Source organism: Empidonax traillii, unplaced genomic scaffold, assembly GCF_003031625.1.
Source record: "Empidonax traillii isolate 1590-97213 ecotype Southwest subspecies unplaced genomic scaffold, ASM303162v1 scaffold176:size2985712, whole genome shotgun sequence".
In the NCBI taxonomy this organism is placed as follows: Eukaryota; Metazoa; Chordata; class Aves; order Passeriformes; family Tyrannidae; genus Empidonax; species Empidonax traillii.
In genome coordinates, this window is record NW_020955369.1 from 2,970,182 (window position 1) to 2,985,791 (window position 15,610).

Genomic DNA, 15,610 nt, shown 5'->3' on the forward strand with positions numbered 1-15,610 from the left:
TTTACTGTGGGTGCATCATGAGACGTGCTGGGACAAAGCGACATTAACTTAAGCCTTGTGCTTATTTTTAAGCTACTAGAAGTTAACCAACAGGAAAAGAAAAGGTTTAGATCTAACAGTATGCTAATCATAAATTAAATCAAATTAGGATGGGTAATTGTTCCCAGTGGTCCCCTCCCTTACAAAGGCCGAGTTGTGTACAAGCTGTGATCGAGTACATTCATGAGCAGCTCATATGCTATACCCATAATAAATAACAGGGTCTTAAAAACTAGAAGTTCCCAACCCAGGGGGCAACACTACTGGTGTACCATTAGGTCTGAAGGTTGCTGATATGGGATCCTCAGGAGCTCTACTTCTTTTTTCTCCACTTCCTTCAGTGGTGACTTGACAAACCCAGAATAGCAGAGTCCACAGTGGGTCTCCCCTACTTGGTACCAAGGGCTCCAATATATTACAGTGGCTCAGGGATTTAACCATGTGTAGCCCAAATTGTTCATACCGTATCTTCTATGAGGAAAAGAGATTGAGAGAGTAGGAGCAGAAGGTGAGTCTAGTCCACTGAAGGAAGAAAAGCAAGAAACAGAAAGCTCAGTCACAATTAGGTGTGCTACCCAATTTTCCCTGTACTTAAAAGAATGAGACATCCTTTAAACAGCCCTCATGCTTTGCATTCCATTAAGAATACTGTGCAGTTTCACCTCAATAAAACGTGGCTTAAAATAATCAAGTTACTTCATCACTCCTAGAAATGGCTGAAACATGACAGAATACAAAATTAGCCTTTTATAGCACTTGTTCTTAGTAGGCTTACCTGGGCTACAGCAGAGATCACAGAGGGTAAATCAAACAAAGGCTGTCGCAAAATGTTGAATAAAGAAATAGATGTAAACACTTTCGTTGCTGTTAAAACATTCTCTTTGTCCAAATGAAAGAAGACTCCAAATGTAGCCAATGAGACCTTTTTAATAAAAAAATAACAAAGATATATTAAGAAGTAAAATCACATTAACTCTAAAATATATACAAAGATGCTGGTTTTATTTTCATTTAGAAGATCCCATTTCTGCTCATGTATAAACACAGACTCTAATTGCTGCACACAGAAGTTAATGCATAGCTGCAATACTGAGTGCAGAAATACTACAATCTTAGTGAACAAAAAACATGGCTACTGTGTTTGACCCGATCAAACACACATCAAACTACATGAAATAACTTTCCCATCTCAGATTGCCATCCCGGCTTGGCCTAATCCCCTGGTTGCCCTGCACTCAAGATGATCAGCTCCATGACCTACCCCAGCACCAAGGTCAGGCTGACAGTTCTGTAGTTTCCAAAACTCTCCTTCCAACCCTTCTTGTAGATGGGTGTCACACCTGAGCACTTCCAAGAGCCCTCAATAACCTTGGGGGGATCCCATCCAGCCCCGTAGACCTGGTAGTGTCCAAGTGACGTAGCAGATCACTGACTATTTCCCCCTGGATTATGGGGGTTTCATTCTGATCCCTGTCCCTGTATTCCAGCTGAGGGACTGGGTACCTGAAGCACAACTGGCCTTACACTATTAACAACTGAGGAAAAGAAGACATTAAATGTACCTGAGTCTTTCCCTCAGCCTTTGTCGCTAAGTTTCCCTCCCATCCAGCAAAGGATGGAGATTCTCTATAGCCCTCCTTTTGTTGCTGATCTATTTATAGAAACATTTCTTATCGTCTTTTACAGCAGTAGACAGTTCTAGCCGGGTCTTGGGCCTTCTTATTTTCTCCCTGCAGAACCTCAGAACTTCTTGCAGTCCTCCTAAGTTGCCTGAGCCTTCTTCCAAAGGTCATGAACTCTCCTTTTTTCCTCCCAGTTCCAGCCAAAGCTCTCTGTTCAGCAGGTCAGCCTCCTCTCCACAGCTCATTTTTCAGCACACAGGGATGGCCTGTTCCTCTACCTCTAGGAATTCCTTCTTTTAGCAAAGCCTTTGACACCGTTACCCACAGCATTCCCCTGGAGAATATCTAGTGAGCTGGGGTTTATCCCTTTTCACCTTCAAATCTAGCTTAAAGCCCTCTCAGTGATCCCCTCTAACTCCTGCACAAAGATCCTTTCCTGCTTTGAGACAAGTGCACCCCATTTGTTGCCAGCTGGTCTGCTGTTGTATGGACCAATCCAGAATCCAAAAACCCAAATTCTGCTGGTGACACTAGGCTTGGAGCTTGCTCATCCTGTTTCTTCCCTAATCATTCCCTGCAATTGGAAGAACAGAGGAGAACACTGTGCTCTTGATCCCTTAATCAGTCATCCCAAAGCCCTGAAGTCTCCATCTACTTTCCAATGGAGTTTAATGGAGGGATGTAAAGACCCAAAGATCGGAACGCACTCCTGATAGAATTCCACTGAAAGAAGTCTTGGATGAATTTGGTTCACTTTTTTTTTCTTTCTTTTTCATGTATTTAGAGTTTTAGTGTTTGAGAGGGGATAGCTAAAAAATACAGAAAATTCATTCCTTTAAAACTCATAGGGAATTGAGTTCTATGCAACAGAAACAGCATAATTAAAACAGTGACATGAGATTCAGGACTTTTGGATTTGGTTTCTGACTTTCTAGTGGAGGTCTTTAAAACCTTGATCTAAAACCTTGGTCAATTCACAATCTCTCTCCTTCTTCTCTAGTCATATACACACTATTATAACCTGAGAATTCAAATATAGTGTGTTGAAAATTTAATGTTTTGAGGCACTGAGAGGCAACATTTGTGAGCCAGTCAGCTACTAAAAAGACAGGGAACTTGAGAAACAGTCTTGCATAAATTAATATTTTTATAAAACCAACCATAAAAGGAATACATGTCAAGGTCAGCATGGAGTAAGTTGTCAGATATCCAGATGACTTCAGAACATCCACTTCATGTTCTCTAATGCTCAAGACCTTCCTTTGATAGGCAGGTTCCCATGCATAAAGTTTCAGGATCTAGACAATCAAACAGACATATTTTAATAAAACAAAAAACCAGTGACCAGGCTTCAGAAATTAACCTAATCTCCAAGGTCATTTTCAAACATTCACCAATGCCAAACTAGAAAAATGTGAATGTTTTACAATGGAAAGCAGGATCAGACGTAACTTTAAATTAGGTTGTTCTTATGGGAAATATACTTTAGTCACTCTTAATTCTTCAGATTTCAAAGTGTCCCTTATGTATCACAAAGGATGAGCTGGTTTCAAAACAGGATAAATAACAAAAATAAGACACTTTTAAAAGTGCTTCTCTTCTACGCTACAGCCTCACTCTGCTAAATGTTTTAAGACATCTATTAAAATATTTTATTTTTTAATTAAAAATTTGGTAATAAAATTAATGCATCATGGATACAGAGTTTTTCAGATCAAATTAAACCAGTATATATTTTCCAAAAACCCTTTAAGCACATTATGCTAAAACGTTGTATCTTTAAACTTGCATCATTGTTAGCTGAAACATTACTCATAAAACCTAAGTTTTTAAAATAAGTTACTACATTTACAACCTAACTAAAAAAAAACCAAAGCCCCTTATTAGTTGCATCATTACCTTTATTCCATGTAATATTTCACTTAATAGCTTGACTTGTTGATCTGAATACTTCATTTGGCTTTTCTGATTAAAAGAAAGAAATGTTTTCATTTTTCAAAAAATGAATGCTTTTGGAAAGTAAAATATGCAGTGCACTGCAGACACTTTCATGCTATTTTTACCTTGCTGAAAAAGACATTAGCACTGCAGTTATACCAGTTTCATACAGATATAGTAAAAAAAAAAAAATTAGATGGGATTAAATACATTAAAATAACTATTTTACCCTAAAATAGCTTAAATGCACATTTCAATTCTTGTCCAGTTTATTTTTCTTTCCATTGAATTAAAATCTTCACAGGCTGCCAGTTCCCAGGGGGTTCAGGAACGGCAATGTTTTGTAATCTTAAAAACTGCTAAGCAGGTAAATATAGACTCAATAATAATATTGTGTAACACTAAATACACCCACACGTGAATATATATGTAATTATATGAATATAAAACACTGTATACATATATATATATATATATATATGTATATATACAGAAATTAGGAAGAAAATTTCCTCTGTTACTGATGAATACATTGTTATTAAAACAACCAAAAAACCCAGAAATTCTCCTCACTCTTATGCTACACTCAGGCTCTTCTGCATCTCACATTTCAAAAATATGTAACAGTAACAGTTTCTTTACTGTTTGGAGTCTTATTCATATATAACAACAAGTTGAAAACTTTTAGACAGAATGATTTTATTATCCTTTGTATTTCCTCTCTCATGTCACATTAGGGATCTAAGTGCATTTGCAGCTGCTACACCTCACCTGCAAAAGAGGTGAGAGGTTTTTTGGGGGGTTTTGTCAGTACCTCTAAACTGTCCCAGCCTTAAAAAAGAATTAATGGGGACAGTCTTCATTGCAAGTTACACCATCAAAGGTAGAATAAGACAACAAATTGCCTTGAAAGCAATGCAAGACTTAAGGTAGTAGTACTTTTTCCGTGGAGCTCACAGAAATTATAACAGTTATGGGCAATACAGTGCCAAGAGATCTGTAGCATCAGAGAAACATAAAAGAAGTCAGAACACACACACACTACCTCTAGGGGAATTCCCATAACCTCAGGAGAACATGCTAAATTTTTACTGTGCAGCTTAGTCTGAATAATAGAAGTGGAAGAGGGCCATAATCCTACAAAATCCCTTACTGAATGGAATTAGCTCATGTAATATGCAAAAAAAAAAACCCCATAGCTGTTTCCTACATCGAATCATACAGTGATTTTCAGTAATGCAAAAATATTCTTTCAGAAAAATGAAAATTTAGGTATCCAACCTACACAGTGGTTTAGCTACCAAACATACGGCTTGGCTCCTGCAGTTACACTTCCCCCCACACACACTGAGAAAGAGCTGCAGCTTGGCACAGTTTATTTGTCTGCAGGTTAGCTTAGATATACCAACACTATTTTAACAGTGTTTTATGACAACTTAATTACTGTGCTAATTTAAACATCTCACCTTCAGCCTTCTTACTTTGGCTGCAATGCGTGCATTTACAGGTATAACCAAAAGCAGCACTGCAACACCTGCTAGGATCGAGGGGCCGAGCTCTTTCCAGAGGAAGACGACAGCCACGGCGATCTGAAAAGGTGCCGACCACAACACATTCATGTTGAGAGCTAGCTCCAGGAGCTGCTGAGCATCTGCTGACATCAGGTTAACAATCTGCCCAGTTGTATAGTTTTGTCGTGAGGAATTTGCTAAAGTTAAGGCCTGCAACCAGAAAATACAGAGGTCACGTTGCTAAGAGGGCAGTTAACTGGAGCAAAGCTCAGCTTGGTGGAACAGACTTGCAGCTCTTGATAGCAACATGGTCAAAAGAGGGTTCAGAAAGCCTCAGTTTTGGCCTGGCTTAGAATCTCCCAGTGCAGGAACCAACACCAAGAGGCTTCACAGCAAGAAGAGGTATCATTCCAGTGTGGCAGGCAGACACCACACGCCCCTGGTGTCTCGGGACTGACACCCAGATAAGCTCACACACACACGCTCTCTCTTCCTGTTAGTGCCTCACATTTTTCCACTGTGTCACCTCGAACTCCTGCATGCAACAAGACAGTGCTGCAGCAGCTCACTCCACCATCCACCCCATGTGTCAAACACAGCTCTGGCCTGACATTCACTAATCAACTCTACTAAGAGAGGAAGAGGCTGTATCTCTACTCTGTAAGTGAGAAAACTTCCCAGAAGATGTGCCCACTCCAGCTGAATCTTCTATTCTCCTGCTCATGACCTGATGCACTGACACACCTTGACATGTAACTTGAGAGAATTAATTCCTTTATTGAACTCGCTTGCAAGTCACCAGTAAAATTCTGTGTACTGGTTCAGCAAATACCTGAGAAGTCTATGCCAAAAAATAAGTTTGACTCTTGAGAAAGAGACTATATTTTAAATTAACAAAGACAGTAATTTAGTTCAGCTTTTGGTTATTTCCTTCTTTAACTTATGCTTAATAGTTAAATACTGCAGTAAAAACACCCATGTGCCCTGTTCATAACAAAATAAAGGTGCAGCACTGAGAAACCAGCCTTATCTCATATCCTACATAATAACAGGACAGTAAAAGTTTTTAAGTTTAGCAGATCAGACAACCTTTTTTACTTCTGCATTATAAGCATTTGCATCCCTTGTAGCTAATGCTGTGTATCTTATTAAATTAGCTAATGCTCAGTGTATCTTACTAAAGCTGGAAAAAGCTACAGATTTCCACAGTGGTTAGCCATCTTTTAAAAATCTGAAAACCAATGAAAGTATTGCATATTCAACTCAAAAGCAAGTTAACTAAAATTGGGGGAAATTGTAACCTCCAAAGGAGACAGAGTGGCAGACTTCAGCTTCTCATATTCACTGCTACTATACAGTAACAATAGTGATCATTGATACCTTTAGTTTTTCCCAGACATCCCACCTAACAGGTTTTCTCATGTTATTCACCAAATTCGGGAACTTAACCCATAATCAAAATAGAACTCAGTTTCTACATCTATCTCCAACATTATGTCTGTACATGTGGCTGACAAAGAGTTTGTAGTTTCAGGCTCAGAGTCTTACAACAGAAACGCCACTGAAATTCCAAATTATTACAAATAAACAACCATGAAAAAATAACCTCAGCCTGTTATCCTGTCACCGAGCGTATCACATCCTGTGTTTTGATCAGGCTGGTAGGCACATTGTCTTTGAACACTGTGTGTATGTTTTAGGTTTTGTTTTGAAAGAGAAGTAGAAGAACACGTGATTACCTTTTTGTATACCAGGCCAACAACTGCAGTCTTGATTCTGGCTGCAGTAAGTATGTTGTTACGGTGGTATAACTGATGGAGAAGAGTTTGTGAGAGAACTACAACAAACAGGGCAATAGCATAGCCACAACTCCTCCAATACGAGCTAGGCTGACTTTCACTGGCCACTATCATTGCTCTGAAAATGAAAAAAAAAAAAGAATTTAAAATTCTGCCCATTAAATCAACAACCAACAATAAAAAGCTCAGTTAACTGAGATATTGAGTTTAACTGAGGCTATTTTAGGTCCAGTTGTGGTGGAAGGTCACAACAAAATATGATGTTAAAAGTGACTGGTTTTATCATTGTTTTTGAATTTGTTAGCTTAGAAACAATTCTCCAATACAAATCCAGACATGTGCTATTGCTAACTTCTCTGACAATGGAATACAAATAAAGAATAAAAGAAAACTATTTCATAAAAGAAAAAGAGAAAAAAATAATTATATATTTGTACTTAGAAAGGTTGCAACTGCCAAACACAAAAGCGAGAGAGAAAAAAAAATCTAGAGGAAAATTCTGATTCTCGTGTTACTAAAAGATTATTTTATATAAACATCGACCATGATATCTTCAAACAGATTTTATGGTCAACCATTTTGTTCAGGATTACACTGATTCAGGGTGTAGTTTGAAGGTTAATGATAGTTCTGTTCACTAAGTCTTTTTTTTGTAAACACTCAAGTGTTTGATCAATTCCTAACACATCTGTGGTCAGCACAATTTCCTAAAACCACTTGGTACCCATCTCACTGGAACTTCATGATACAAACAATATGATAACAGAATAATTGCAGTTTTCCATTAAATGCTGAAGCTCTCTATATATTTATATATTTGAGGTTTTTTAAAAGTAGAGATGGAAAATCAAAGACAAAAAAGCAGAAAAGTTTGATATCTTTGTAGTCCCTTTTTCTTAATATTTGATTTTTTTTTAATTTATATATATTAACTACTTACATAGAGCATTGTGGAACTTCTATTGGTTTTGTCTTTGCTTTATCTATAAAATTTCTGATCGCTTTGACCATTCCCTCATTAAATCACTTTCAGGTAATCACAGAAGGGGAGGATAAAATCTTTAAACATTTAAGCTGTTGCTTAGTTTGGTTTTGATACTGGTAACCCTTCAACTTTATTATTACTCTTTCTCTTTGAAAATAAAGTAAAACACATTGAACACTTACTTCATTATTTGTGGACTCACAAAAGCCAGAACGTCAGCTGCAACTTTCAGAAAAGCAAGTTTAATCAATAAATATTTAAATGTTTGCCATAATGGCAAAATCAAAGATGGTTTATGGAAACTTGTTTTCTTCAATAGCATTCTTTGGATGTAAGAAGCCTGCAAGATTACAAAAACATATACAGAATTAAGAGAAAAAAAATTTTTGAACTTCACCCACGTTACAATATAAAATACGTAATATGAAACTGTCCACCTAACACCATCATAATGATGACAGGATTTTTTTTTCAGATTACTCAAATTATAAAAACAGTTTCTGAATTTAAAATTATCCTTACTGCCAAATACTTTTAATTGCTCCAGTAGAAAGGGCTTGCGGGTTTATATCATCAGTGGAAGGAAGGGCAAATGCATAAATAGCTAAGAAAAACACTGATGAAATGCAGTAAGAGGAGACTCTGTAGGACTCACCGGTAAGTCATTAAAAAGCAAAAGCCTCACTCTTACAGGTGAGATCCTCATCCTATGAACTTCCTGATATTACAGAGTTTGGAACTACACTGGAACTACTGTGCATTGGAACTACAACAAACAGTAGCCGTGACTGAAACTGTCAAGGATTTACATAAAAATGTAAAAGAAGACTCAAGCAAAAAAAACCCCAAATATCTGTAAAACTCAATATTGTTGAAATTAAAGAAAACTGAAGCCTGCTTTGCATGTTCTGTAAGACAGTGACTACAAATAAACAAGCTGCTCATAAACTCTTCTACTACCTGAAATACAGATGCAAAGACACAGGGAAGTAGAGAAGTTCAGAGGGAAAAATGAGTTGGACAGTTTGGTAATATGGTAATTCATCAACAAATAAAAGTCACTGTACATTCCATACCCGTCACAGTATATTCCTTATCACCTGAAATGTTGTAATGTAACAGGATATCATTCTAAGAGGTAACTTTGAAAATTCTATAGCCATATCAGAGATTGGTTCTATAGCCATATTAGAGATCACTGATCCCAACACTGAGGGGCCTCTGTGTCCTACAAAATGTAGATTGTTCAATAAACAACAAGATTTTTTTAAATCTTCTCCAGTTTTCAGACGCCTTAACTTTAGAAGAGGATATTGCCTATTGTCAGAATTATAGCTACCATTAATCCTGTAGTTGGCCTCTGGATTTCTTTTCTCCATTGCTTTTCAAAGTTAGGACACACACTATATGGTGAATCACTTTCACTGAGTTCAAACAGGTCCTCCCTTTCCAATGGCTTCTTGTAGCCTGTAGATATCACTCTGAAAGAAAGCAATTAATTTGGACAGCTTGAAATGCAGCAGACAAAACAAGCAGAACTAATAATTCAAAATGATAATTATATAATTTAGTGTATGTAAATAAAGTTCTATAACCAAAGTAATATATGTAATCCTATAAAAGCTACAGACTAAACAGTGGAACATATTTACAATTACCTTGAATACACTGAAATTCACATTGAATTAAGGAGAGCCCAAGCAGATTGTCACATCTGAACAGCAAATTCTGAGGAACCTTTATACCTCAGAATCTGTCTACATTTCCGATCCTGTATTTCTTTACAGAAAAACACAGTACTTCATAAACAGACATGTGTTGTACCATTACCCACTTACTATTCTGATCTGGAATGAAATGCCATTTCTATCACAGGAGTGTGTTGTCACTGAATTCCAGGATCATTTAGGTTGGAAAAAACCCTTAAGATGACTTTAACAGTCAGCCTAACAGCACTAAGTCTACCATTAAAGGATGTCCCCAAGTGCCATGCCTACCCATCTTTTAAATACCTCCAGGGACGGTGATTCATGCTGCAACTCCTCTTTAAGCAAGGTAACAACAATAAAGTACTGTGCTTCAGCACAAGTATAATGGAAGTTTCCCTACAGCAAACCTTCACCTGTTGAAATTTTGTTTTAACGAAGTGCTTTCATCCACTTCAGTGTAAAAAACCCCTAAAACTGGTCTTAAGAATGTCAGTGCCAGCTCTCATGCTTTTTTAGTCAGTGAGGATCTCCCTGCCTGAATGCTGCAACACAAGCACAGGGTCCATCTCCTCACATGTGCCCTTCCAGTGCGTATCATTCCCGTGCCCCTCAGTGCCAGTGCTGCCCTTGGGCCTACTGTGTGTGCTACTGTGCTTATCACAGGACACAAAACAGGACTCAAAAATGCTGGTTTTGGAGGTTGAGAAATTCTGGTGAGGGCAGACCTCACTATCCCCAGGGGCCACCCAAACATCTACTGAAGATGTAACATTAATACGAAGTGCATTTGTCTTAAGCATGATAAATTAAGGCAAAAAATTAACACAGTCTCCCATTAAAAGCGTCAGTTTTTAAGTTTTTAAGGTGAGGGAAGTAAACTGATTGGTACTCAAGTGGGAACTGTTTTTCAAGAATTCTGCATAATGCATCTCAGTTCTAAAACTCACTGCTGCCAGAGGATAAACAGATCTACTAAACCATAACCTTCAGAATGCCTGATTTCTAAAGAAACATAACATAGGATTATGGGTTTATTATGCAACAGTGAATTTGAGACTTCCTCATTGTGATTGCAAGCACTTAAGGTGCGAACATATGAGCCATAATTTATCCTGTTTACCTGTGATTGAAAAGAGGGAATATATCTAATGTTCACAATATGAAATATTTTTTCAGGTTTTTTTTTCTTCTTTTGTTAAACATTGTGCGATTGGTTAAAATATACAAAAGACAGTCTACCTTGAAAATCTGGGCAAACATTGTGGCATAAAGAGCTCATAATGTCGTACAGAAGCACTCAGTAAACTGCAAAACTTCTTAGAAAAACTAAAAATTTGTATTTATGGTGTAGAATGTAAGGATTGGTAAAAAACAAAGGTGAACTTCTGTAATTTCAACAAGGCCAGAGTTTAATTGAATACTCTGAATCCTTGAAACAATCTGATGTTTTGTCTCAGCTTATTAACAGCAAATATAATTTTCATTTTTTCCTTAAAATTACGAATATTGAATAAAGCAAGAAACATGGTTTTTTCCCATTTTTGGATTTTTGAAGTGTGTAAGTCTGACTGAAGTAATTTTTCAAGAAAAAAAAATGTTAAAAATTAGTAATGGTCACAAAACATAACATGCAAAATTGTCTAAAATACCACTCAAAATATTAAGTGACAGGAAGCTGTGTGATTTGATAGAGTTGAGTTTTCAGTTCCTATTTTTTGGTGGAAAATTTCTCAAGAAGCAGAGAAACTTCCTATTCTATTTGAGCAGGTGAGCTACAGTTATAATTTGTGACCTGCCATCAAAGAGGGAGGAAAATGAGCATGAAATTGGCTACTTGGAAAAAAACCTTACATGCACTGCTGAATATTTGTTTCTGGTGATTTAGATAGTTGATCACCACATGATCACCACATGATAAAGGAAATCTTATTTGTATATTGCCAAACTTTACACAGACGGGTAATAAATAAAAAAGGATAACAAATAAAGAAGGATAGTTTAATGTGGCCTTTTATATCCCCTTGTCTAAAAGCATTATCCGCTGTGACAAGAACAATGTGTTTAGTTTTCAAAATATGTTTTCAATAATGCCATTAGATAATGTATAAAATCCCTGTTACTATGTATAGACAATACAGACTTGAATATGACCTCTACGTGTTGCAAACTTTGATTTTTCTGCAAAAATCTAATAGCAATCTTAGGCTCAAGACAGAATGATATTCTGGAAAGTAAGTGCCCAGTCTTCAGTTCTCTGAGCATCAATGAACAGCAACAAGCAGTTTATTAAATCCTCACCTGCTAAACCAGGAATATGTCAATTTACTGAAGAAAAAAACATTCTCTTCAGTGTTGTATTTCTGTTTAAAAAAAGAACAAGGGAAGACGTTTCAATGATAATTGAAAGCATGAAGAAAAAGTTGGTGGCTTTTTTTTTTTTTAATTTCTTTACTAAATATGTAGTTTTCAGAAGTTACTTCATTCTGACCTATAATAAGGCCTGTACATACACTTTTTTTTGCCTGTCCCCTTCTTGCACCAATACACTCTAACACCAGGTATGAAGAATGAAAGAGATCTACAGTCTCACGAATTAATACAACTTAACTGGCTCTAAGAGGACATTAGTCACCACTTTAGCTTGATCTCACACTGTTTACACATATCCTAGAGTATCATCACACTAACAGTAAAGTACAGGAGTTGGATTTGATGATCCTTATGGGTCCCTTCCAACTTGATGATCCTTTATGGGCCCCTTCCAACCTTACATGTTGTTCCATCCCACAAGCAAACCTTCCTTAAATATTGATGGTTAAAATCCTGTGGGTTTGTGTGTGGGTTTTTTTTGTCCCCATTTGAAAACACAGCTATTAATAGCTATCACCTGCTAAAACCTAAATAAGACGGCAGGCTCCTTTCAGACCCCAAGAGATGAGGCACTGCTAACATGCACACAAAAATATGAAGAGTACGAGCCTTGTGCGCTGCTGCCAATTTCACAGCGAGCTGGAGATAAGTGTAACAAAGGCAAACAAATACACCAACTCTCCCGTATTTCCCGAGGAATGTTTATCCACACCCAGGAATGACTCCAGCACACCCAGGGAGTGATTTCTGTCCCTCAGCAATTACCTCCTTAAGTAATTCCTGACCGAGGACGCAGTTTTAGCCCTTTCCGGCAGATGCCGTGGGACACCCACCGACACAACGGGGACCTGCCCGGGGCTCCTCTCTCTCTTTCCACCAAAATTTTTCTTGGGCTTTCAGCAAAAAGCCGAATGATTACAGGACAAGCCGAGGGAAAACAAACCAAACCAAAACAAAACAAAACACAAACACCAAAAAAAACCCACGGGACAATGAGCCCTCCACCGACACACACAGACCTGCTGGTGCAGCACGGAGTGTTCACACTGTGCAAGCCCCAGTCACAAGCATTCCCTGCTCAAATCCTGCGCCCTTTCCTATCTGTGGAAGAGCTCCATCCAAACGACCACCCTCCCCCAGGACACATCAGCCGCGGTTTTTGGGCACAGCCCCGGCACGAACCCCACCCGAGCTCCCGGCGGGCTGGAGGCGGCCGTGGGAGGCGGTGGCCGCTCGGGTTCCCCCCCAGCCCAGAGAACCCCATCCCCGCCCGGACCCCTCGCCAGCCCCGTCACCTCCGTGCCCGTGGGGCTCAGCCGCTCGTAGGAGCCGCCCCGCTTCCCTCGGGAGGCGGCCATGGCTCCCAAGGCGGCCCTGGATCCCACAGCGGCCCTGGATCCCACAGCGGCCGCCCCGCCCGCCGGAGGAGGGAAGGGAAGAGCGGGGAGGGCGGCGCTGCCGCTGGATCGACATCGGCGTCGGCATCATCCGTGTCCGCGGCCGGGATTCCAGCCCAAGCGTCTTGTGACTGAGCGCATAAACCTCATTTTTACTGGGTTCTGGTGACCTGTGACAGTACCCGAGGGAATGGCCTGAAGCTGTGTCAGCGGAGGTTTAGGCTGGATACCAGGAAAAGGTTCTCCGCCCAGAGGGTGGTTGAGCACTGGAACAGGCTCCACATGGAAATAGTCACAGCACCAAGCATGACAGACTTCAAGGAGCGTTTGGAACACGCTCTCAGGCACAGGGTGGGATTCTGTTGTCCTGTGCAGGGCCAGGAGCTGGACTCGATAATCCTGTTGGGTGCCTTCCAACTCAGCATATTCTGTGATCCTATGCGTAACACATTTCAAAAATAATATGAATCTTCAACACTCCTTTTTGAATAAAGTTTCAAAGATGAACATTTCCCTCAAATAAAAATAGAAAACAAAAAAATATTAATCCAGTTATCCAGCATTAGTGTGTATTTTTCTTGGCTTTGCACTCCTTGCGGTTTTGGCCATTCTCTCCTTGTCTCCTGTTGTTATTTTCAGTACTAATGTCATTGTCACAATTTAGCTATTTTCTCATTCTTTCAGAGGGTCTTTCATTCACCAGGTGCACTTCACATTCACTTGAATGTGGCAGGGCCAGTTCAGGGGGACTTAACATTTGCAGCTTGATTCTGATAAGGAGAAAAGGATAAATTTGAAGGCATTGGTTGAGTCATCTGAGAATAAAGAAATTGTTGACTCAGTGGACTCTATACTGTGTGCTGCTGTGCTAAAAAAGGGTACCTCTAGAGAAATAGAAACTTGATTGTTAACTCTGTGAAGAGGAAGTTCTGAAAAGTTTAATTTTTCATGTATTATGGCTTATACAATTAAAAGACTGACAAACTGTAAAATAGCACAGAATGTTTGAAAATAAGACTGATCTATTTTATTACAACTTCCATAGTTGGAAAAGGAGACAATTTTTCTTCATGGCAAAGTTAGAACAGAGACACAATCTGATTTAGGATTAAACTGCCAGTTAGTCCTTGTGTAAGGTAACCAAACATGGCATTCCTTTCATTTCTTCATCAGTGTATTTTATAAACATTTGTAACATCCGTGCCTATAGTTAGTGCAAAGGCTTGCCTATCTGCAATTTTTTTAAACCTGGTTTAACCAATTTTAAAGTCAATGTGGAACAAGGCGTTCCAACAAGGTATAGTGTTTATACAGGTTTGAACTTGGAACAACACAGCAGGTGCCCAGCTTATTCCTACAGTCCGTAGCAATGCATACAACATACATAGTCCAAATACAGAAATAGGTCAGAAAAGAGCAATGTGTGAGTGGGTGTGAGCCCTGTGGGGGCACTTCAGCATTTTAAGGCCCTCTATTCAATTTTACATCCCAGGGTTTCCCTTGCTGACGGGTGGAAAATGTTGTTGTTGTCAGGCCTAGCAGCGGAAGGGTGAATTACACAGAAACATGGCCCTGGGAAGAAGTGTGTATGCCACAGGGCATTTGCTTCTCCTCTGTGTGAAACTGAAAGCAAGCAGTGGAGAACTAGAAGGAAACCACAAAACCACGTGAAAATGGGACTGGGAATCTGTGCTCCCCATGGTGCCACCCTGGGGGGAAGGCAGGGGCTGCGGCTGCTGGAGTACGGCTGGGTGGCAGATGCTTCCGAAACCTTTAGAGCCCTCGAGTGTTTCAGTCAGCAGCATGGTAAAGCATTATGATTATTACTAATAAAATACACATGTACAGTGTTGGATGTTGTACATTTCTCAATAATTAAAAATTTCTGGAATGTGATTGCTGTCTTTAAAGCTGAAGTTGCACCTGGCTCATAACCCACAGTTGCATGGTTGCTACAAACACGTTTCAAACATGTGCACACATTCAACACTCATTATATATTTTTTAAGTGTTATTTTGCAAAGGAGTGCATTTTCAGTAGTTCTCCTGATGACAATGTGAAAAATAAATATTAAATAATTTATTTGCAAAAGTGCAGATGGTGGTTTTTGCCTCAGTTCCCATATTTTCTAATGGATGATTAGTTACCAACTTGTTGACTCTATTTAGAAAGGGATTATGAATTTACAGGAATGACAAGCTTCAGTGTAGAGTAAATGATGAGTTTCATATTTCTTCCA

General features: G+C 38.9%; 1 protein-coding gene across 3 annotated transcripts in view; it reads right to left on the reverse strand.

Annotated features, from left to right (window-relative positions):
• Positions 1–13,346, reverse strand: part of LOC114058558 (multidrug resistance-associated protein 1-like) — a 32,011-nt gene extending 18,665 nt beyond the window's left edge. The window contains exons 1-9 of one of the 3 annotated variants that reach the window (XM_027886024.1): positions 13,269–13,346; positions 11,902–11,963; positions 9,234–9,375; positions 8,077–8,234; positions 6,850–7,027; positions 5,066–5,320; positions 3,561–3,626; positions 2,822–2,959; positions 815–961 (exon numbers count right to left, since the gene is read on the reverse strand). In XM_027886024.1, the coding sequence (XP_027741825.1) occupies positions 815–961; positions 2,822–2,959; positions 3,561–3,626; positions 5,066–5,320; positions 6,850–7,027; positions 8,077–8,234; positions 9,234–9,375; positions 11,902–11,963; positions 13,269–13,331 (1,209 nt within the window). In that variant the 5' untranslated portion in view covers positions 13,332–13,346. The remainder of the gene's footprint in view (positions 1–814; positions 962–2,821; positions 2,960–3,560; positions 3,627–5,065; positions 5,321–6,849; positions 7,028–8,076; positions 8,235–9,233; positions 9,376–11,901; positions 11,964–13,268) is intronic. The other 2 variants (XM_027886025.1, XM_027886027.1) reach the window with 2 other exon arrangements.
• Between the last annotated feature and the right edge of the window lie 2,264 nt (positions 13,347–15,610).